The following is a 22,893-nucleotide window of genomic DNA, read 5'->3' on the forward strand; positions in this document are numbered from 1 at the left end:
CACGCCGCTACCGACTACGGCTACGGCCCCGTTAGGTCGAGGCTCAATCTAGGCTCCCGCGGGAGGGCCCGGCCCCTCCGCGGCATGTGATTGGTCTTTATCCTCTTCTCGCCGTTGTGTATAGGCTGTTGGTCGCAACCAATCGTCGGAGGCTTTGCTCCATGGCCCTATGGGAGATGTAGTCCTGAGTACTGGATCCCTGGGGAGGCCTGAGTATTTCCCCCCCCTCTGGGTTGGGGAAGTGTCTCACAAAGGGGCCTCCAAGTTCTAGTGCAGGGATCTATACTGTGGTGTTGGCCTGAGCCAGTGGTACAGTATCAAGGACCAGAGCCTGAAGTCAGAAAATTAACTGTAGGCCGGACAGTGGTAGCGCAAACCTTTAAGCCCAGCTCTCTGGAGGCAGAGGCAGGTGGATCTCTGTGAGTTCGAGGCCAGTCTGGTCTACAGAGCGAGTTCCAGGACAGGCTCCAGAGCTAAAAAGAGGAACACTGTCTCAAAAAACAAAACAAACAAACAAAAATATTAATTGTAGTTTATTTTTGCTGGCACTAAATATCTTGTCTCCCTCATACATAGAAAAGAAATACTAGAACGGAAGTGACTATTAGTTTACAGGATTACAACAAGGATTAAAATAAGATCCTGTAATTGCACCTGGTTCAGTATAGACTCTTCCAGATGCCTCTGCCTGAATTCTCCCTCATATCTACAATAAACCCCCCTCAACCATACTTTGGAGTGGTCATGTCCTTATTTTTCATTCATAAAGCATCTTGATTTATGACTTTGTTTTACTCATTATAAACTTATCAACACACTTTGAATGGTAAGTGGTAATTGAAGAATTAGTCTTTATACTCTCAGCAAAATCTTCTGTTATCCCAGGTCTTCTATGTCTCTTTCATTCTTTCCTATCTAGTCCCTTCCAAGGCTGGCCACCTCTGGTAAGGTGTGAGAAACCGGTCTGAGAGCTCAAGAAAGCCACCACACAGCCCAAATCAGCAAGGCAAAGAGTTTTGTTTCTCTATTATTTTTTTCTGTTATTTATTCTGTATTATTTATTTCTGTATTTTTTGTGTATGTGTGTGTAACTGCATTTAAGACATCAAGCAGACCCAGGGAGTAAGTACCTACTGGGTTTTTAATCCTAACACAAGGTGGCTTTGTGTTCTTGTGAACTTGGTTAATTTAAAATTACTCAGTTAATAAGAAGGATGCATTTTTGAGCATAGAGTGTAACCTTGAGCTCATGTTTTGATTTCAAGAAGTGCTGACCCTGGAAAAACCTGATTTTCTACCAAGTAGCTTATTAACAATTTTTAAATACTTTGTCCACTGGGTGTAGTGGCCATGCTTCCAGTTCCAGCACTCAGGAGACAGAGCAGTTGGGTCTCTCTGGGTTAGATGCCAGTCTGCACAAAAAGTTCTGTTCAGGGCAGGGTCACATACAACGTGACTATCTCAAGAAACAAACAGTTCGAGGCCAGCCTGGTCTACAAGAGCTAGTCCCGGGACAGGCACCAAAGCTACAGAGAAACCCTGCCTCGAAAAACCAAAAAAAAAAAAAAAAAGAAACAAACAAACGGACACAAAATGGAGTTGGTCTTACGTATCCCCCTCTGACAGAAAAGATGGTCCAGGGACTGGAATCACAGCCCAGTGTTTAAGAACACTTGCTGGTCTTACAGAAGTCCTGGATTTGGTTCTCCCACCCATTTCAGCAGCTCATACCACTCGCACCTCCAGTTCCAGCAGATCTGATACTCTCCTTTGGCCTCCAATGAAACTGGATAATAAAATAAATAAAAATAAATAAAAGGAGAAAACACAATATTTTGTTTACATCTCCAACATAAGGATGCTATATATTATACATTTTATTACAATTCTATATATTATATTCATCATTATACATTTCAAAGATTTTTATCTTATGTATATGAGTATATGCTTACGTGTGTGTATATATGTATATATATACATATATATACGCCTTGTGCATACAGGTACCTAAGGTGGCCAGAAGATGGCACTGTATCCCTTGGAATTGAGGTTACAGATTGTTGTGAACCATCATGTGGGTAATGGGAACTGAATTTGGTCCTCTGCAAGAGGAGTCAGTGCTTTTCAGTGCTGAGCCACCACTTTGACATAGATTATAAATTTTAAAGTTTGCCAGTTAGGTCAGGGGTAGGTGGCTTATATCTATAATGTCAGTGCTTGGAAAACTGAGGCAGGAACTCACCTGTTTAAAGCTAGCCTGGGCTACTAAACAGTCTGTGCTATAAAGTGAGACCTCCTCTCAAAAAACAAAACAATCAAACAAACCAAAAGTATATACAGTAACTTGGGAATATTATGCTTTCTCTCCTTCCATGAACAGTCTTGCTATGTAGCCCAGGCTAGGCTGGAACTCATAATCTTACTGCCTCATTCTTTTTTTTTTTTTTTTTTTTTTTTGGTTTTTCGAGACAGGGTTTCTCTGTAGCTTTGGTGCCTGTCCTGGAACTAGCTCTTGTAGACCAGGCTGGCCTCGAACTCAGAGATCCGCCTGCCTCTGCCTCCCGAGTGCTAGGATTAAAGGCGTGCACCACCACCGCCCGGCCTGCCTCATTCTTTTAAGTGCTGGGAATCTGGGCCTTTACCACCACCCCTGCACCCCACCCCTGTAACCCTACCCCGACACCACCACCCCGTACCCCCACCACTGTACCACTACTCCTGGCTCCATGTATCTTTTTATTTTTCTAGAAACCTAAAAACATGAACAAGAAGCTAAATGAAGTCTATTTCTAAAATTAGTACTCTGTATGACTACTAGGATCCTGACAGAAAGATTACATACATACATAATATTGTTATAGATTTTGAGATAATATTTGTATCTTAATAAAAGCTTTAAAGAGTTAAAATAAAGGATTATAAGATTATTGGCAATAGGATAGTCCCTTAATTTTTTTTTTCTGTCCCATACTGAGTGGCTCTTTTGACATGAGACAGAGATTTTGGATTTTCCTTTATCAAGCATGCTTAAGTTTAGAGAAGGAAAGAGCTGTGTTTCACCTCCAAAGTTAGCTTTGACTTTTTAATTGAATGGGGACCACAGAAAGACCATTTGCCTTTTATGTTGTAGCAAGAAGCAAAAGCAGGAGTTTGGGAAGATTTATGAAATTGTACCCTGTTGGAGGTATGCTATACCATTAGCCCAACTTACTTTTTTCTTGGGACATTTTCTCTTGATGATTCATCCTTCTTCTTCTTCAGGTGACTCATTTGTCCAGTGGACTTTAGATTACTTAGTTGGATGGTTTTACTATCCTGAAAAGACAAAAACAAAACCCTGTCCCAACCCTAATTTGGGGGAGTTCCTTTTTTGGCAAGTTATATCATATTTAATGCAAAATGCTTTTTTGGTAACAGAAAAGTATTGTTTTTTAATATTTTTTATACCTGATCAAATGAAAGGCATATTTTAGTCTTATAAATTAGTTTGGATTGAATGACCAAGCTGTTTGATGAATTATCATCTCTCCTAATCAAGAAGTCTGTCCTGTTTGAATCTAATCTTTATCAATTTTTGATATCCATAACTTTTCTTCTCCTGTGGAAACAAAAGCAAAACCTCTTCCCAAACATAACATATGTCCTGGCTTCCATTCTAAGGTTGAGACCTCTTTAAAAGATACAGGCTGATTTAATTCAGCAGTTTTTTTCCTACCATCCACTGTCTCTCCACAGCTGTCATTCCTATTTCATTAACATTAAAAAAAAATTAAAGTTAATAAAATACTGTGCAATCTATCTCTAGGGGTCTTTATTACCCCTTAATGTTTATTAAACATATCTTTCTTTTTTTGATTTTTAGTTTTTCAAGACAGAGTTTATCTGTGTAACAGTCTTAGCTGTCTTCAAACTAGCTCTATAGACCAGGCTGGCCTCGAACTCACAGAGATCTGCCTGCCTCTGCCTCCAGAATACTAGGATTAAAGGTATGCACCACCACCACGTGGCTTCTGTCCTGCAATTTTTGTTTTATCTACTGAAGCTGTTCTGTCCTTAATCACATATTTATTGAGGTCTACATTTTTCTCTGCTCCCCTCCCTGCCTCTCCCCCTCCCTTAAATCCTCTCCCAAGGTCCCCATTCTCCCAATTTACTCAGGAGATCTTGTCTTTTTCTACTTTTTACTTCCCATGTAGATTATATCTATGTAAGTCTTTCTTAGTGTCCACATTGTTGCCTAAATTCTCTGGGATTGTGGTTTGTAGGCTGGCTTTCTTTGCTTTATGTTTAAAAACCACCTATGAGTGAGTACATGTGATAATTGTTCTTCTGTGTCTGGGTTACCTCACTCAAAATAATGTTTTCTAGCTCCATCCATTTTCCTGCAAAATTCAAACTATCATTTTTTCTGCTGTGTAGTACTCCATTGTGTAAATGTACCACATTTTCCTTATCCATTCTTCAATCGAGGGGCATTTAGGTTGTTTCCAGGTTCTGGCGATGACAAACAAAGCTGCTATGAACATAGTTGAGCACACGTCCTTGTGGCACGATTGAGCATCCTTTGGATATATATGCAAAAGTAATATTTCTGGGTCTTGAGGAAGGTTGTTTCCTAATTTTCTGAGAAATCGCCACACTGACATCCAAAGGGGTTGTACCAGCTTGCATTCCCACCAGCAATGCAGAAGTGTTTCCTTTTCCCCACAACCTCTCCAGCAAAAGTTGTCACCAGTGTTTTTGATCTTGGCCATTCTTACAGTTGTAAGATGGGAATCTCAGAGTTGTTATGATTTGCGTTTCTCTGATGACTAAGGATGTTGAACATTTCCTTAAGTATCTTTCAGCCATTTTAGATTCCTCTGTTGAGAGTTCTCTGTTTATGTCTGTACTCTATTTTTTTTATTGGATTATGTGATCTTTTGGTGTCCAATTTCTTGAGTTCTTTGTATATTTTGGAGATCAGACCTCTGTCTGATGTGGGGTTAGTGAAGATCTTTTCCGATTGTGTAGGCTGTCATTTTGTCTTGTTGACCGTGTCCTTTGCTTTATAGAAACTTTTCAATTTCAGGAGATCCCATTTATTAATTGTTTCTCTCAGTGTCTGTGCTGCTGGGGTTATATTTAGGAAGTGGTTCCCTGCGCCAATGCATTCAAGTGTACTTCCCACTTCCTCTTCTATAAGGTTCAGTGTGGCCGGCTTTATGTTGAGGTCTTTGATCCCTATTTGGACTTGAGTTTTGTGCATAGTGATAGACATGGGTCTATATTTATTTATTTATTATGTATACAATATTCTGTCTGTGTGTATGTCTACAGGCCAGAAGAGGGCACCAGACCTCATTACAGATGGTTGTGAGCCACCATGTGGTTGCTGGGAATTGAACTCAGGACCTTTGGAAGAGCAGGCAATGTTCTTAACCACTGAGCCATCTCTCCAGCCCTTATTTTTTGCTTCTTTATCAAAGATCAGGTGTTTGAAGATGTGTGGATTGATATTTGGGTCTTCTATTTGGTTCCATTGTCCTCCTGTCTGTTCTTATGCCAATACCAGGCTGTTTTCAGTACTGTAGCTCTGTAGTAGAGTTTGAAGTCAGGGGTTGTGATGCCTCCAGAAGTTCTTTTATTGCACAGGATTGTTTTGGCTATCCTGGGTTTTTTGCTTTTCCATATGAAGTTGTGTACCATTCTTTCAAGGTCTTTAAAGAATTTTTCTGGGATTTTGATGGGCATTACATTGAATCTGTAGCAGTACAGTTTTTAACAACAGGCATTAAGTTCTTTAATTGCTCTATGGATGAGTTTCTCTAATGCTGACAGGGGATTGTTGAACCAAATTTGATATTGGGGCCTGCAAGAGGCCCCAAAAGGTGGATTCCAATGGCAATGGGTTACTAAGTCTGTCCCTTGGTGATCTGCATTCGTTATTCCAATGCCACCCTTTGCCATAGTTTTTGCATACTCCAGAAAGCTAGGACCTTCTATTTGGATTACCTCAAAAAAAAAGCATTGTTTCTAGGAACACCTTGCCTACAATTCTTTTCAAGATGACCTTACTTACCACAATTAAAACATCTGACATTTTTGTTTTTCTAAAATATTTAGAAATCACTTCTGTCAAAGCAGTTTCATAAGAATGAGATCCAATATCAACTATATTTGTAATCTATTCATCTATGCTGATCTTGCCTTTAAAGGCCTAATCACCCTTTTGCTTTCTGAATTAGCATTTTCAAAAGCCAAAGATTCAATTAATAATTCTGATTTCTGTATCTGATATCATTCTATTTACAGCTGAAGTCAATCTTTGCAAAAAAAAATCAGTGAAGGCTTTTGGTGCCTTGTATAATTTTAATGAATGACTCAAACCTCTTTTGTGATTCTTCACCCTTGTCCCAAGCATTTTAGGCTGCAAACCACATAGGGCCAAGGTATAATCATCCAATTCACATTGTCTTTGCAAATCAGCATGTCGGCTTTTACCAAAGCTGACCTTGGGAAATATTAATGCCTCTACCCAAATTTCATTGTTCTATGATCCTAGCTCCCTATTTCCACTATGCTCACCATTGTAGGAAGACCAGTTTCCAATATTGCTATGGCTAAAATTTTCTAGTCTTAGGGAATAATTCTATTCTGAGTTGCCCATGAATTTAACATCTGCTTCATATAGGGTGAGTACATACCATATGAAAGGATGACTTCCTTAAATCTCCTCAAATCTAATATTTCTATAGGATTTTATACATTAACTTTAATATTATAACATATATAATATTATATATCAACTTCTGCATCGCCTCAGGAGAGTCTATCACCTGCTGGTCATTCTTTTTTTTTTTTTTTTTGATTTTTTGAGACAGGGTTTCTCCATAGCTTTTGGTTCCTGTCCTGGAGCTAGCTCTTGTAGACCAGGCTGGCCTCAAACTCACAGAGATCCACCTGCCTCTACCTCCCGAGTGCTGGGATTAAAGGCGTGTGCCACCACCGCCCGGCCACTAAGGTTGATCTTCTAATAGCCTTGGGCCACGCCCTTTTTCAGTTTCATCATGCAGCAGTGCTCTAGGTTCTTGTCTAAATGTCTCTGTCTGTGTCTGGGTATTTTTCTTATTTTCATTAGTGCATATTTCTAAGGCTTCTATCTTATCAACAGTAAGTCTTTCTAAATCTTGTATCTTATCAGTCTATTTCTCATATTTGGCACAGTTATCAAACCACTTTTTAAGGATTAAAATGTGAATTAGCAAACTGACAGTAATCATAATTGGCATTATATTATTTCCAGCTAAATCGATTTTCCCTTCACTTATTTTTTTTTCCATTATCAAGCCATCCATTTTGGCACTATACAGAGTCCTAACACCCTGCACTGTGATACTTCCCATTCTTAATGTGGACTTCCCAGTTGTCTTACCAAATTTGCTGTGGTGTCTGTGGTGGCAGGGTTGTGAGGCTCTCAGGGGCCTGGATACAGGGTAGCAGCAGCGGTGGCAGAAAGCTGAGTTTCTAGAAACTCTAATGCAGGCATGGGATGCAGTGGACACATGGGCAGTGGACACAGCAGGGCGGGATGCAGTGGGAAAAGCCACCCAAGGATTGGCCCTGGTGGCAGGGAGGAGTGGCAGCTTCAGAAACCACTGTGTGACTTCGTGCCATGCATTAGATGCCAAATATTTCATCTAAGTTGTTCTATTTACCAATAAAGATGCAGGAGTCAGATGCTGGGGTACAAACCTGATAGACAGAGAAGCCGAGAAGCAACCAGCTGACCCTCCTTTTCAGCCAGAGTCCCAGCAGGAGAGCATCTCTCCACTTGTCCAAAACCAAAAGATCTGTGGTTCTCTAAGTCCCTCCCTATTCCTTCCTATGCATCTCTCCATCTGTCTTCCTGAGTCCTCTGTACTCTCTATGGCTATTTCCTGCCAACTAGTCACCAGCTCTGCCCCCGCCCCCGATCCAAGGTTAATTTTATTAATATAATCTTGAAGTTTCACAGTGTGATCAAATCTCCTGCAACAACCCTGTCTTGGGGGGAAATGAAGAAGGCGGCTAAAACTGTTTAGGAAAAATTTAAGTAGGCTGTGGCCCTGCAACATTCCACACTCTCCACAATTGGTGAAGTTCTAATGAGTCAATCAGCCTACAGAAGGCTTAGTTTGAAGGTGTAGTTTCTGGGAACTGTTGTTCATGGAACTTAATCAGCTTAAATATGGAACTAGAAGCAGAACTTGATAACTCCTCATTCTTCTCTCCCTTAGCAAGGAGATCGAAAGAGGAAAGGGGACCCGATAAAGTCATTTGAGAAGGGATATCACACTGTAGATCAGGGTGTTATAGCTCACTCTGTAGCCCAGGCTAACCTTGAAGCTTCCACCAGTCTTCCTCCTCCAGCCTCCAGCACGCTAGGAGTTCTGTTGCCCTGATAACATTTTTCAAAGGCTTATCATTGAATTATGCAAATTTACAGACTAAGCGCAGGAAAATTAGAGATGATTGTTAAGTTGAAGTAATATTGATAACAAAATCTCTTATAACCTAGGAAAGAAACTTTTTAATATTCCAGGTGGAAAAAAATGTTCAACAATCAAAACAAAGTTAGTATTTTGCCCATTTAAAGAGCAAACATTACAATAGAGGTGACTGTGTAAGAATTAACTGAGATGGCAATACTGTCTTCTGTCCCTTCACAGAAGATGATATACAATTAAGATGATCACATCTCAATATAATCCAAAGGCAGGAAGATAGGTCTTGGCACAACCTGGAGTAGTGGAACATGCCTAATCCCCTTATTCAGGCAATGGAAGCAGGGAAATCTTAAGTTCCAGGTCATCTTCAGCTGCACCATGAATCCAAGGGCAGCCTAGGCCACAGCAGATCCTGTCTCAAAAGGAACAGCCCACCCTAGACAAAGTTCTTAGCATCTTGGTCAGGGACTCTTCTCAGCTTGCTTAATAGAGGTGGCAGGCAGGACTGCCTTCTAGCTTGCTAGCTTTACTGTTAGGGAGACTGCCTCTGGGCATCAGCTTTTCTGATTAAGTTTAGATTTGTTTCAAACACAATTATAAGGAAGTAAGCAATGTGGTTTCCAAAGGACACAGCAGACTGGAAAGCAAATCACCAGCCTGTTTTGATGGCCTGGGGAAAGGAACAAGATGTGACATTTCAGTAGCTGCCAGGCATATGTTCCTGTTTTTCTGAAGACCAAGGAAAGTTAGGTTACATTGCCTATTCTAGTTTCAGTACTAGTACCCACAAGGCTTGGGCAGGACACTCTGACAGCAGTAATGTATGGCAAAGGAGTTGTTTGCTTTTTTCCTCTCGCCCCAAAGGCAGAGAAAAGGCTTCTTAAATTAAGGTTACATTTCCACTTTGTTTATTATTGTTGGAATTTTTGTTTGTTTGTTTTGAGACAGAGCCTATTACAGCCCAGTTTCTCATATAGCCTCAAACTCCCTATGTAGATAAAGGTGACTTTGAACTCTCGTTCCTGCCTCCACCCCATCTAGTGCTGGTATTACAAGTGTGCAACACCATGCCAGGTCTTCACTGTCTATCTCTCCGCCTCCCCTCCCATGGTTTTGTCGATGCAATCATGAAGACCCTAGCTCCCATGAAGATACCAGCACTTATGTCTTTTTTTGTTTTTTTGTTTTTTTGTTTTTTTTTTTTTTTTTCCCGAGACAGGGTTTCTCTGTGGCTTTGGAGCCTGTCCTGGAACCAGCTCTGTAGACCAGGCTGGTCTCGAACTTACAGAGATCCGCCTGCCTCTGACTCCTGAGTGCTGGGATTAAAGGCGTGTGCCCATCGCCCGGCTTCTATCAAAAGTATTAAAGCCCAGAAATCAAAAGCCCCCTTTGCCTCACTTAATTAACATGCCTAATTAAAATTAAACACTTCATTCTAACATGAAGTTTCTGTAGTGGTCAGTCCTGTCCCTTTAAGAGACAAGCCCCGCCTATGTCCGCCCCCCATCTTCTGAGGCAAGCAGATCTTCCTTCCGCTTCCAGCCTGAGCCCCTTCCTTTCCATCTCTCTTCCAAAGAGGTAGCTGCTGCTGTGGCTCCTCTCTTCTCCCCACCACCCACCTCTCTCTGCTCTTCCTCCTTCTCTCCTTACCCCCTTTCCCTTTCCCCTCCATAACCCACTAAATAAATACTCATTTTTCTCTGTGATGGTGCCGGTTTATTTTTACCATAACATTGGTGCTTGTGACTCGGCAAGGCTCTCTCCATGTTCCCAAAAGGCAGCTGAGGATGCATGGAACCCTGGGCTCAAGAACCAGGTTTCTTTACAACACCTTTGTGTTGTATCTGCCCAAATGCCAACCTCCACTCACACCATCAGCTTTAGTAGTGAGTTTTCCCCTTCCAGCCCCCAACCACAGCCCTCTCTGCTATGGCTGAGCCCTTCGCGGACATTCATCTATGGTTGCTTCTTTAGCTAAAAACGGGATCGGACAACCCAGGGTCAGTCCACCCATGCTAGCACTGCACACACTGAGAGGTACATTCACCTTGGGGCCTGGGGTCCCTCGGATTTTTCTTTTTCCTTTTTTTTTTCTTTTCTTTTGGACCACTCGTAAGTGGTCCCCACCATAAGAGAGACTGCTCAGAGCAGCCTCTAGCCTCTACCTTCCGAGTCGCCTGGACCAGAGCCAGTCAGGCTTTAACACCCTGCCTGTAGAGAGAAGATGTCCTTCTATAGGCTCTGAGATGTTCGTTCATTGTTTTCGTGGGTTTTCACATTTTCAGCTATGGTATAAACCCTCAAGCTATCAGCCACTCACCTGTGAATGCTCTGCCAGTGTTCCACCTGCTCTGCTTTTTCTCAAACTATCCCTGCCACCAATACCGCTGATGCCGCAGAACCCACAAGATTAGTCGGATCCACAAGGCAGCTGTTTTCAATTCCAGCCTTCCCGCTGCAGCTTGTGGTGTGGAGGCTCGGTGACAGGGCAGATCGTGCCTCTGAGTCTCTCTTGTTATTATGTTTAAAACTCCTGCGGCTCTAAAAATGTGTGACCATCGCCATTTTGACTGAGGTCCAGGTGACCCTACCACTATCTTAACTGAGGTCAGGTGACTTCACCACCATCTTAACTGAGAGTTAGGTCAGGTGACCAAGTCCCTTTACTGACATATTCCCTGCCTAGTCCCTTGGTCAAGCAGTGTGGTAATTAATGGAGTTTCTGTGTGATTATTCGGGTCAGGGAGGCCGGGAAATGGGAAAGCTGTCTCCTTTTAGATCATTTCAATTCTTTTTAAGTGCTGACCATAAATGCCCTTTCCTGGGTCATGCTGGTTACTCACAGAGACTTTCTGCCCCTTGTATAACCACTGTTTACGGAGTGAATCTTCCTCCTTCTCTGATCATGTCTTACAAAGGCCCATGTAAGCCACTTCCTATCTATCTGTTGGTTTGGCTTCCCTTCCCAGAAGTTCTAACCACACAGAAGCTGTTGTGCCTGTGCCTTGATGACCTCCCAAGCATCTTTCTGCCCTTTGGTTTTCTCAGAAGAGAAGCCTAAACTGATGTGGTTGGATCTTGTTTTGCAACAGGGCCTCACATAGACCCATATAGTCTGACTCCCCGAAGATGAGCTTGGACTTCTAATCCTCATGACTCTTGCCTATGTCCAGGCATTTTTATACTGACAAATGGACAACACTATGACTTGGCCTGGCTACTCTTGTTGTCCAACTTTCTATTGAAGAGGTTAAACTCTCCTATGTTTACAACTGAATTTAGGTTTCAGTTCTCTGCGAGGGAAAAACAGGTGTCTCTCCAAACAAAGGGCTATTTATCTATAATACCCTTGCATTCAGGGACAAGGCAAAGAGCACATACAAGGCCTAAGTCAGCTACAATGTCTCAAGGACAAATTCTACAGCCCCCTTCTGTGTCACATCCAAACTTGCCCAAGCTTGTGCAAGTATGTCCAAAAATGGTAGGACTAAATCTCAATTAAAAGTATACTAATATAACTGCTGCTCGTTTAACTAACTATATTTGAGATGACCTAACTGCTCCTGAAATTCTCTTAGCTGTGCTTAAAAGTAGCCTGCACGTTCTTCTCAGGGTCATCACATTTGGTACAGACATTCGATCCCGCATGTTTGGTGGAATAAACACTCTTTTTCTTTGCATTCTAGTTGAGTCTGGAGTCTTCCTTCAGCGTTTTCTCAGACCTGACACTATTGACCTCTCCAGTGAGGGCTTTTCTAATTTCTAGGGGTTTTGATTTCCTTTGTTTTAGGCAGGGTCTTATCCATTAACCCAAGCTATCCTGGAACTCCTTATGCAGGTAACGTCTGACTCTTCTCCCTCCATCTACCGAACACTAGGATTATAGACATGTGCCACCAGACTTGGTTTATGCAGTGCTGGGGCTGGGAACCCAGGACTCCGTGTGTGCTGGGCAAGCGCTTTACTGACTGAGCCACATCCCCAACCAGTCTGAACTCTTGAAAAGAGGCAAACACAACACCAGATGAATGTTTCGAGTATGAAAGTTTGTTTGCAGCTAACAAAATTGCCTGTGAATCCTTTAAAACAATAAAAACTGAGATGCTTTTTCTTTGATAAGTTTAATTGATAACTAACTCATGATCAGAAATAAAAACCACTCCTAGGAGGACATTATAAACACTTTATTGTTTGTCATGGCTTAGTTCCCTTCCTCATTTATCATCAGATGGTACTGATCCATTCTCTTGCTGAATATTGTAGAGAGGTAAATAATTTTAGGGAGATGAGTAACCCATGGCCACCCTAAAAACACAAGTACCCAGTGAAGAGGAACAACTTCCTAGGGTTCCCCTTCACATTTCCAGTTGGAGCATCACACCTGCTTCAAATACAACAGCCAAAAGCTCACCTACACATCAGCCCCAAAGTATTAAAGGTTCAAGTATTTCAGAGATTTTCAAGCTGTCAACTACTTAATTATGAATCAAATTAGGAAAATGGCCCAAGGTGAAAAGTCAGTAAGATTATCAGCACACACTGGTGAGTGGGAAAGTAGAGCTTTCCAGCAGCCTCTGAAAACATAGTCAGGGGGCACGTCGCTTTCCAGCTGCCTGTGGAAACCTACCAAACCCAAGGAAACAGACATAGTCAGTGGGCACAGGGCTGCCTCTCTATTCACACTTTACTTGCAATTAGCAATTGTTTTTGTTTGTTTTTAGCTTGTTTCCTGACCATTAAGAACTAGCATTTATTTACCAGGTGTTCCCACTTTGTTTGCTACAAGCTGTCAGCAGGACGGAAACTCTGAGGGAAGTTATATAGCTTTAGACAAATGAGAATGGAAAATCGAGTGCACACTGACCAGACCAAGAAACCAAGTGGGGGGCACAGATGATGCCCTATGTCCTTGAGGGTGTAGGGTTTGACACAGACAGAGCCACACTTATGAACCACTGCCTTATCCAAGAGGAAAAGCCCCGACCTTTAGTGCTGTTAACTCCCAGGAGGAATGCAGAGAAAGAGTAGGAAGAGGCCATAGAGGAAAACCTTTCCTCCTGCACCTGAGAACGGCACCCCTCTCCTGCTAAGGCATGAGAGAGCGCCACCTAGTGTCCCTAGACGGCAGCCTTCTTGTGTCATTGGGAACCTCTGTTGTCAGCTCCTTATTTAACAGAGCACTTAGACATAAAAGCTCTGGGCATCTGGAATTAAGAGCCAACAGTAGTCACCTCATTTTATTTTCCTTCCTGGCTCCATCTCCATCTCCGGCAATAAATTACTTCAAGTCCCAAGGAAGATCCCCTGCCAATCAGACTGTTCTGTCCTACACAAGCTCTGCTTTAGAAACGTTAACGGGAGAGGACTGAGGAGATGATTCAGCAGTCGAGGAGACTTACTGCCCTTCCTGGAGACCAGAAGTATGTTGTGCGTATTTGTACACTGTGTGAAGACGTATTGTTGCGATTTGTTTAATAAAGAGCTGAACGGCCAATTGCTAGGCAGGAGGTATAGGCGGGCCTTGCAGGCAGAGAGCGGGAAGAGTAGATCATTGAGGTTCAGGAGAGACGCCATGAGATATGGAGGGAGTTGGACATACAGAATGAAAGAAAGGTGAAAAGCAAAAATAAAATGTATGTAGATGAATAGAAGTGGGTTAACTTAGATTATAAGAGCTAGTTAGAAACAAGCCTAAGCTATAGACTGAGTTTCATAATTAATAAGTCTCCATGTCATTACTAGTGAGCTGGCTGGCAGGACAGAGAAAAACTCATTACAGAGAACCATCCGAGCATATGCGTGTGGAAGTCAGAGGAAAGCTTGTGGATCTCTCTTCCAGGGGTCAAACTCAGATTGTTAAGACTTTGTGGCAAGTGTCTTTATCTACTGAGCCATCTTTCTTTTTTTTTTTTTTTTTTTAATGTAGATTCTGAGGCTCAGACTCAGGTTTTGTGCTTACATGGCAAGTACGTTATAGACCAACCTTTCTTCTTAGTCCCTCCCTCGCTCCAATCTCACTTTTGTTGTTGTTGAGACAGGGTCTTACTACGTATCCCTGGAAGGCCTGAAACTCACTCGGTAGACCAGGCCTGTGCCTCTGCCTCCCAAGTGCCGGGGATAAAGGTGTGCACCACCACCTCCAGTTCACCACACCTCTTAATAAAATTTGTCCAAGATTCCAGGGAACAACCTATACTCCAGCCTTTATTGCGTTCTGATAGGGGCAGGGGTTACAGAAACAGCCTCACAGGTCACAGGTCACTTTCCCCGTAGAGGGCAGAGGAGAAGGCAGTGTAATCCAGGGCCCCAGGAACACTGCCCGGACCCGAGTACGGGGGCATTCTCTTGATGCAGTACTGGGCCTGATCTGGGGGCAGCTCTCGGCGAAGCTCCTCTGCCAAGATGTAGGGCTGGAAAAAAACACGCAAGGGATACAAGTTAAACGCAGAGAACACTAGAGCATAAGCCATCTTAATATTTACACATTTCTTATGCCACAGGGCCTACAGGTAGAGTGTCACTAGCCACGGTATCAGGTAATAAACAAAAGCTGTTGTGTATAGGGGGAGTCTACAAGTGGCCAGCAGGAAGTTCAGTATGCCTCTTAGAAACACGGAGAATTATCCCCAATAGTTCTCAAGCAGGGCCCAACGTGAGTGTTTTTAGAAAACAGAGCCCCTCTCGTGCTGCTTATTAAAAATATGGAAATATGTTGCTGCTAGGAAAGAATAAACTTCTCTTAAAGAAAAAGTAATATTGCTCTCAGCCTTAGCGCCATCTTCCTTGGAAGTCTGCGCCATGAGAGCAAAGTGGAGGAAGAATCGGATGTGCAGGCTGAAGAGCCAGAGAAGAAAGACGAGGCAGAAGTCCAAAGAGGCAGGCGGATCTCTGTGAGTTCGAGACCAGCCTGGTCTACAAGAGCTAGTTCCAGGACAGGAACCAAAAACTACAGAGAAACCCTGTCTCGAAAATCCAAAAAAAAAAAAAAAAAAAAAACAAAACAAAACAAAAAAAAAAAACCTGCTTGCCTGCCCACAAAGGCTGAAGGAGCAGACGTAAGGGATACTGAAGGCCAGGACTCTGGAACAAGTTGTTGGACAGTGTGCTGCTGTCGGCACAAATTTCAGGGGGCCTGGAACCTCACCATCTGCTCCAGAGACCACCTGAGACTCGACTGCCTTCATGACAACCAAAACAGTCCCGCCGGCCTCTGCCCTGGACCTGCGGCATTCTGGACTGGTTCTGTTCTCACTTGTCTCAGTTGAAAAATACAAAAAATAATTTAAAAAGTAAAAAGTAAGATTGACATCTGGGGACAGAGGTCTTAAAAAGCATACACATACGGGAGTTCCCCTTTGAGAAGCCCCCACCCACCCATGTTCTGGGATGAACTTTACTCTTTCCCTGAATTTCTTACTATAAACCCCTGATTAATTCATATTAGAAATGTCCAGCTGATGAATTGGCTCTGAAGGTAAAGGCTGTGCAAGCCTGGAGAACACTGCTTGTCCCTGGAACCCATGTAAAGGCAGAAAGAGAGAAATATCACACACACACACACGCATGTACGCACGCATGCACGCACGTGCACATACACACAAATAGACAAATCATTTTTTTAAAAAGTCTGGATATAGCATTAGGTATCTGTCTATAATCATGGCACTCCTATGGTAAGATGGGAGGTGGAGGCAGGAAAATCCCTGAGAACTTGCAGCAAGCTAGCCTTCCTTGCATATAAAGCAGTGAACGGAAGAGACCATATCTCAAACAGGGAGACAGCAAGGCTGACATCCAAGGTTGCCTTCTGACCTCCACACACGCCAAGCCTGTGTTTACGGTGTACTTACTGCCCCCAGATACCCAAAGATAATTTTAAAAGTTTTAAAACAAAAGAAAGTCTATCCAAGCGGACCTTATCGGAAGCCAGGATCCGGAAGGAGGCGATGACCTGCTCTGCGGTGTCGGTGTCTGCAGTCTCTCTAGTCATGAAGTCAATGAAGGACTGGAAGGTGACAGTGCCTTGTCCGTTGGGATCAACCAGGGTCATAATTCGGGCAAATTCAGCTTCGCCCTGAGACAAGGTGACGTAGAGACAGTAAGTGCTTCAGGGTTTGAAAACTTAAGGGAGCCTCCACATGGTTCTCCTCACTCTGGAAACAGCTTCCCTGGTGGGAGGCTTAGGTTCATCTCCATCCGTTTTAAAAGCTGCTGCAGCATTGAGTCAGAAGCCCCTGCGTGTCACAAGTCTGTCTATTCTGTAGCCCATGTCGCCCTTATGAACCACATTATATAATTAGGGAGATTAACTCACCCAGAGTTGCAAAGTGGAATTACTAAGTAAGATGGCGCTTGTTCCTTAGTTTAAATTACCAGAGGAATCAAAGGAGGTCATGTTTAAAACACTCATTAAACCTGGGAGTATAGCTCAGTATCGGAGCATCATACCAGCATTCGGCTAGTATGTCCCCAGCACTGAAAAAATAAAGCTTTCAAAACAGTGCTTTATATATATATTAGCAGGGTGCATACCTGCAATTCTGCTATTAAGGAAGTTGAGGCAGAAGAATGGCAAGTTTGAGGCCAGCCTGGAGTACACAGTAAATTCCAAGCTATCATCATCTGGGCTACAAAACAAGATGCTCCAAGTGCTGGGACTACAGGCAAGTCACCCGCCTGGTTTTCTGGCTTCTTTTAAAAATTTATATATTGAATTTATTCTTGCAGTGATGGGACTCTAACCCCCAGGTTAGAGGCAGAGGCGAGAGGATCTCAGCAAGTGCAAGGCCAGCTTGGACTGTCTAACAAGATACTGTTTCAAAATCGATAAATATGTAACTCCTCAAAGGGTAATTGAATACACCATGATAGCCACAGCTCACTGTAAGCATGGTTTTCTTAGCTGATGTATTATTACAATCTCTCTCTCTCTCTCTCTCTCTCTCTCTCTCTCTCTCTCTCTCTCTCCAGAGACCTCACTGTTTAGCTCTAGCTGCCCTGAACTCTCAGTATACAGCAAGCTGATCTGGAATGCAAAGAGATCTGCCTGCCTTTGCCCTGAGAGCTGGGATTAAAGGTTTACAACATCATGCCCGGCCCCCTAAGAATCTATCTTCTATCTTCTAAAATATTAAAGGAAAACACACTGTAAAACTCAGGCCATTGCACACTTTAAGTAGTTTTAGTGAAGTGGGCAAATTATATTAATAAAACTTTTAGAAATCACCAGGAAATCCCACATCCTTGATGCTTTCACCATAAGGAAACCTTGCTGGTTACTGAATAAAAATGAATTTTTAACTCTGTAGCTTTATTTTTATACAGTGACAGGCAGATCTTCAAAAGGCATTGCCCTGTGATATGAAAATAAACCAATTCAATAAGTTATTACATCATTTATTTCCCACAGTCTAGGCTTGATATGATATCAGACCTCAGCTGAATTTGAGCTTGTGTCTTACCAAGTCGTAGCCCATGGAAATCAGGCAGGCTCTGAAATCCTCGTGATCCATCAGGCCGTTCTTCCTCTGCGCAAATGCAAAGAACAGAGAAAGGGCAGTTAAGAACGAGATGAACAGCTCTGCCTGACCCAGCACCCGGTGAGCAAGATGGTAGGGAAAGAGTGACCTGCAGCCCAGCCAAGACCAGAGGTCATCTCTGACTTACAGGAGGGCAAAGCCACCAACCAGTACAAAAACATTATAAAAATAGCCTGTTTAGTATGGAAGAGGAGACTAGGCTGTAACTCGGTGGAAGTTTCTTATGTGCCTGCCCTAATATGCATGAGGCCCCAGGTTTGATCCTCAGTGCTGCAAGGTAAAATAAGGAAAAGGAGGCAGGTGGTAGAAAGACTAAAGGAAGAGAGCCCACCTTAAAGGCAGCAAAAGGAGTCAGTTAGGAGCTCACCACTGCCACCTACTGATAACAGCACATACTGCAAACATTTCTAGAGCTGAAATTGGAAACTTAGGGCTCAACCAGTCTTGGGACCTAGTATCCAGATACAGTACTGGGATTGGAACCCAGGGTCAGATGTAGTGGCCTCATCTGTGTGGCAAGCCCAACGGTACAGTGGTCTCAGGCCTGTATAAGCAGGGCAGCTGACGTAAAATCTTGGGTGTGATGCAAAGTGTTGCTTCGTACATGTCTCAGGGTTGTGAGGGGGACAGCTAACATGCGAACACCCGTATGACTTTATTGGTAATTCGGTTGATTTTGTGCACCCAGGAAATGGCCAGTTTGGAAAGCTAATGGTAGAAGTCCTGTCTTCTGTGAATGGAACCTGTGCTGGCTCTCAGGTCTGCGGGTCTAGCCCTCCCCAATGTCAGCCACTCTGAGTCCTGCGCGCTGCCTTACTGCTCCTCTGTCTGCTTCCCCTGGCATCCTGCTCTGGCTCTTACCCTTGCTCTTCCTCTCAGAGGGTCACTTGCTGGAGAAGATCATTATGCGCAGACTCCCTGGCTTAAGCTCCAAGGATGGCCTCGCACTGGAGACTTCTGCTCCGTTTCAGACCTTCACTCCAACATGCACATGTGCGCACGCGCGCGCGCGCACACACACACACACACACACACACACACACACATGCGGGCGCTCTCCATCCATACCCTCCACGGCCCTACTATCCCATTTGACTGTTTTCTCTCTCTTTTCTTTTTTTATTTCTTTTTCTTTTTTTTTTTTTAAGATTTTTTTTTAGAGATTTATTTATTTATTATGCATACAGTATTCTCAGTACTCTGTCAGCATATCTGCCTACAGGCTACAGATGGTTGTGAGCCACCATGTGATTGCTGGGAATTGAACTCAGGACCTTTGGAAGAGCAGGCAGTACTCCTAACCTCTGAGCCATCTCTCCAGGCCCCTCTTTTTTTATTTCTTGAGACAGGGTCTTACTATGTAGCCTTGGCTGCCCTGGAACTTACTATGTAGACCAGGCTGGCCTTAAACTCACAGAGATCCTCCTGCCTCTGCCCCCTCATGCTGAGATTCAAGGTGTCCCATCTTGCTGTTTAGGGAGAGCATGAAGTAATCTAAACACCTGATCTCTTACCCCAACACACCCGAAAGCAACTTTGTTTCTTTGTTTCCAATGTTTAAGCTTTGTTGTATCCTTTTTTTTGTTGTTTTTTTTTCTTTCTTTCTTTTTTTGTTTTGTTTTTCAAGACAGGGTTTTTCTTTGTAACAGCCCTAGCTGTCCTGTAACTAATTCTGCTGGCCTTGAACTCACAGAGTCAGCCTGCAGCTGCCTCCTGGAGTGCTGGGATTAAAGGCATGTGCCATCACCCGGCATCTTTTTTTTCTCTCAAGCTGAGGACTAAACCCAGGGCCTTTTACCACTGAGCTAAATCCCCTAACCCCAGGAAACAAAGCAAAAGCCTTGATGGACTGTCAGCTGGCCATGGCATCAGGAGTTACTGCTGCTTATTTGATAGCTAGTTCCTTTAGTATCACTCGGTTTCCTTTGAACTTTTTGGAGTAACAAGACTTGAGGTGACTAGCCTGGCACAATGAAACACTCCTGCCATCATCTCAGTACTTGGGAAGTGGAGGCAGGAACATCAGAGGTTCAAGGTCATCCTCAGCCAGCAGGGAGCTCAAAGCCAGCCTGGGATCCTGAGACTTCAAGGACTCAAAGTGACAGTGTGCATGCTATTGCAGCTGTAAGTGCCTTCCAAACTAGAGAGTGCGGTACCCTGTCGAAGTGGTTGAAGGAAGCTCTGAACTCGTTCATCTGCTCCTGGGTGATGCCCTTCGCATCTCTTGTCAGGATCTGGGTCTCCACTTCGTTGATGGTCCTGGCGATGGTCGTTAACAGCAATTCCCATCCCACGCGGATATGCTACCAAGGAGAAGACCAACAGTCAGCTAGGTCTGCGAGGTTCTAGTGCACCACTGTCCAAGAGGAAGGGGACTCAACTAAGCAGGAAGTAAGCACGACTTGGTATACATTTTCTGTACCTATTTTATTAATTATTATTTTATTAGTGTGGGTGAGAGTGCATGTGCAGAGATCATAGGGGAAATCTGGAGTCAACTCCCTCCTTCTACCTTCACGTGGGTTCCTGGGACTCAGCTCAGATGGGCAGGCTTTATGGCAAGTGCCTTTACCTGCTGAGCCATCTCACCAGCCTGGCTTCCCGATACTTAAAATATTTATTTATGTTACATATATTTGGAGCTAGGGGTTAAAGCTAGACCCTTGCATATACTAGGCAAGTGTTCTACAACTAAACTATATCTCCAGCCCACATTTTGCAGATTAAATATTCAACATGGGGTCTATTTGTTACTAAAGACATCTCACTTACCAAATAGCTGGATGGCCGCTGGGTTATACCCAATGACTCCCAGGGAAGATCAAACTGAGCCAGACTGGCAGAAATGGGGACAGTCTTAACTTGATATGCTAATTTTTAAAATAACTAATAAAAAATGGGCATGGTGGCACATGCCTGTAATCATAGCATGAAGGAGGTGGAGGTAGGAGGATCAGAAATTTGAGGTAATTCTCAGCTACACAGTCAGATCCAGGAGTGTTTGGGGTACATGAGACCAGGTCTCAACAACAACAACAACAACAACACCCTAACCAAAAAACAGTGGGAAGAAATGAGGACAATTTAAGCTCTGGTAACCTCTCCATCACTGTGGCAATAATAATAAGGTTGACAATTAACTACTGTTTGGTGCTGCAACAGTTCAGTGCTTTTCCATACACTGTAAGTAGGAAGACTTAAGGATCTCTAGTGTTCACAGGTATAGAATTTACCAGAAACAGAGGGGGAACTGTATGGGGAAACAAGCTGAGAGGGTGTCAAGGTTGGTGGCAAAGAGCAGGCTGCCCGGCAGCCCTTCCTACCTCCATGGTGTAGTTTGTGTGCTTGTTGTCGAACACCAGGGCCTCCTGGATGAGCTGGTGGTCACCCTCCAGCTTGTCAATGTTGTTCTTGTAGTTGATGATGTTGTGCTCGTACTGTTTCAGCTGGTTCATCTGGTCCTCCAGGGCCCCCGTGATCTGGATGGAGCTCCGAGCAATCTCCTATGTGTGGGTTTGGGGGGACACTCTTAGTGGGGGAGCCGAGAGCACAGAGAGACAGAGAGTGGGCCTCTGGCTTTGTACCAGGGGTCATATTCACGTCAGGCAGCCCAAGGCACTGCATGTTCCCAGACAGACAGCTCTGGTCTCATAGGAGTGAGCACAGGATGAGCTCATCATCAGATATTAGGACACTGGGGTGCGGAGAGGGAGGAGAGGCTCATAAGGTGGAGTTCATGTCTGTCTAGAGAATGGGGAAAGAAAATCAACCACCACAATTCAAACAGGAGTAAGGAAAGTCCTGCCAGCACTCTTGAAGGGCAGAGACATGTCTTAAACACAGTTATTCTGCTCTGGTGTTAGGGGCACTAGGACTGACAGACATTGGCAGAGCTGCCAGACAGGTATCAGATCACTGGGGAGAATTTCTTATAATCTTAGGTGTTTCTACCTCTAAAAGTTTCTACAGCAAGTGCCTTCACAATTTAACTCATCCCAAAGGGGGACAGGAAATGTACCCTAGCTATTGTTATAAAATGAAACCTTCCAATGCCATTGTTCCTTGGATGTTCTAAAAACACAAAATATGTGTGAATATTCATTCACCTGCCCTCTTTAGGGATGGATGGTTTAAAAATCTAGCTCCTGGTGAGACCAAACCTGAGAAAGAGCTTTGTCACTGATGAGAGACGGCGGCGGGAAAGACCCCTCTTTCAGTGTGCCTTCCCTTCACTCTAACCTCTCCAACAGTCCTTGGCATGGAGAGACAAAGGTCACAAAGAACGTGGGGCAGACAGAAAACCAGGGAAGGATGTGCTGTTCTGAGGCTCAGTACCAATTCCAGGCTCCGGAAGTCCCCAGGAAGGGTGCTACCTACCTCCATCTTGTTCTGGATCCAGGGCCCAATGGCATTGGCCTGGGCAGCAAACTGGCGCCGCAGGCGCTCATTGGCATGCTGGCGAGCCAGCTCCTCCTGCAGGGACTGATCCCGGACGGGCACCAGCTGCTTCACCTGTCAGAGCCCAAGGACAGTGGGATGAGAGGCCAGCTCAGGTCTCATAGGAGTGAGCACAGTTCATCATCAGCTATTAGGACACTGGGGTGTGGAGAGGGAGGAGAGCCTCAGGGGGCAAAGGGAAAAGGGAGTCCCTGCTCAAGGGATCAGTTCTGACGGCTACCTTGTGACCCTAAGGCACTACTGAAAGAAAGCTTAGTCAAGGGTATTGAAGAGTCTGTCTAAGGACATCAGCAGTTCTCTCCCTGCAGCATCAAGCCCATGGGGGGATCATGCACAGGATCACGAACTTGAATGTGGTGATGTGACATCTTAATCTTCACTCTCCCGGATGGAAAGTTAGCATTTCCTTTATCTGTGAATGTGGG

At 43.8% G+C, this 22,893-nt stretch overlaps 1 protein-coding gene across 1 annotated transcript in view; it reads right to left on the reverse strand.

Annotated features, from left to right (window-relative positions):
* Positions 1 to 14,627: 14,627 nt before the first annotated feature.
* The window catches only part of Actn2 (actinin alpha 2), a 67,331-nt gene continuing 59,065 nt past the window's right edge, over positions 14,628 to 22,893 (reverse strand). Inside the window, exons 16-21 of the mRNA XM_057787709.1 lie at positions 22,388 to 22,522; positions 21,334 to 21,513; positions 20,167 to 20,313; positions 17,933 to 17,998; positions 16,387 to 16,545; positions 14,628 to 14,881 (exon numbers count right to left, since the gene is read on the reverse strand). Coding sequence (XP_057643692.1) covers positions 14,723 to 14,881; positions 16,387 to 16,545; positions 17,933 to 17,998; positions 20,167 to 20,313; positions 21,334 to 21,513; positions 22,388 to 22,522 — 846 coding nt within the window. The 3' untranslated portion in view covers positions 14,628 to 14,722. The remainder of the gene's footprint in view (positions 14,882 to 16,386; positions 16,546 to 17,932; positions 17,999 to 20,166; positions 20,314 to 21,333; positions 21,514 to 22,387; positions 22,523 to 22,893) is intronic.

The sequence above is a fragment of the Chionomys nivalis genome, chromosome 13, assembly GCF_950005125.1.
Source record: "Chionomys nivalis chromosome 13, mChiNiv1.1, whole genome shotgun sequence".
Taxonomy (NCBI): Eukaryota; Metazoa; Chordata; class Mammalia; order Rodentia; family Cricetidae; genus Chionomys; species Chionomys nivalis.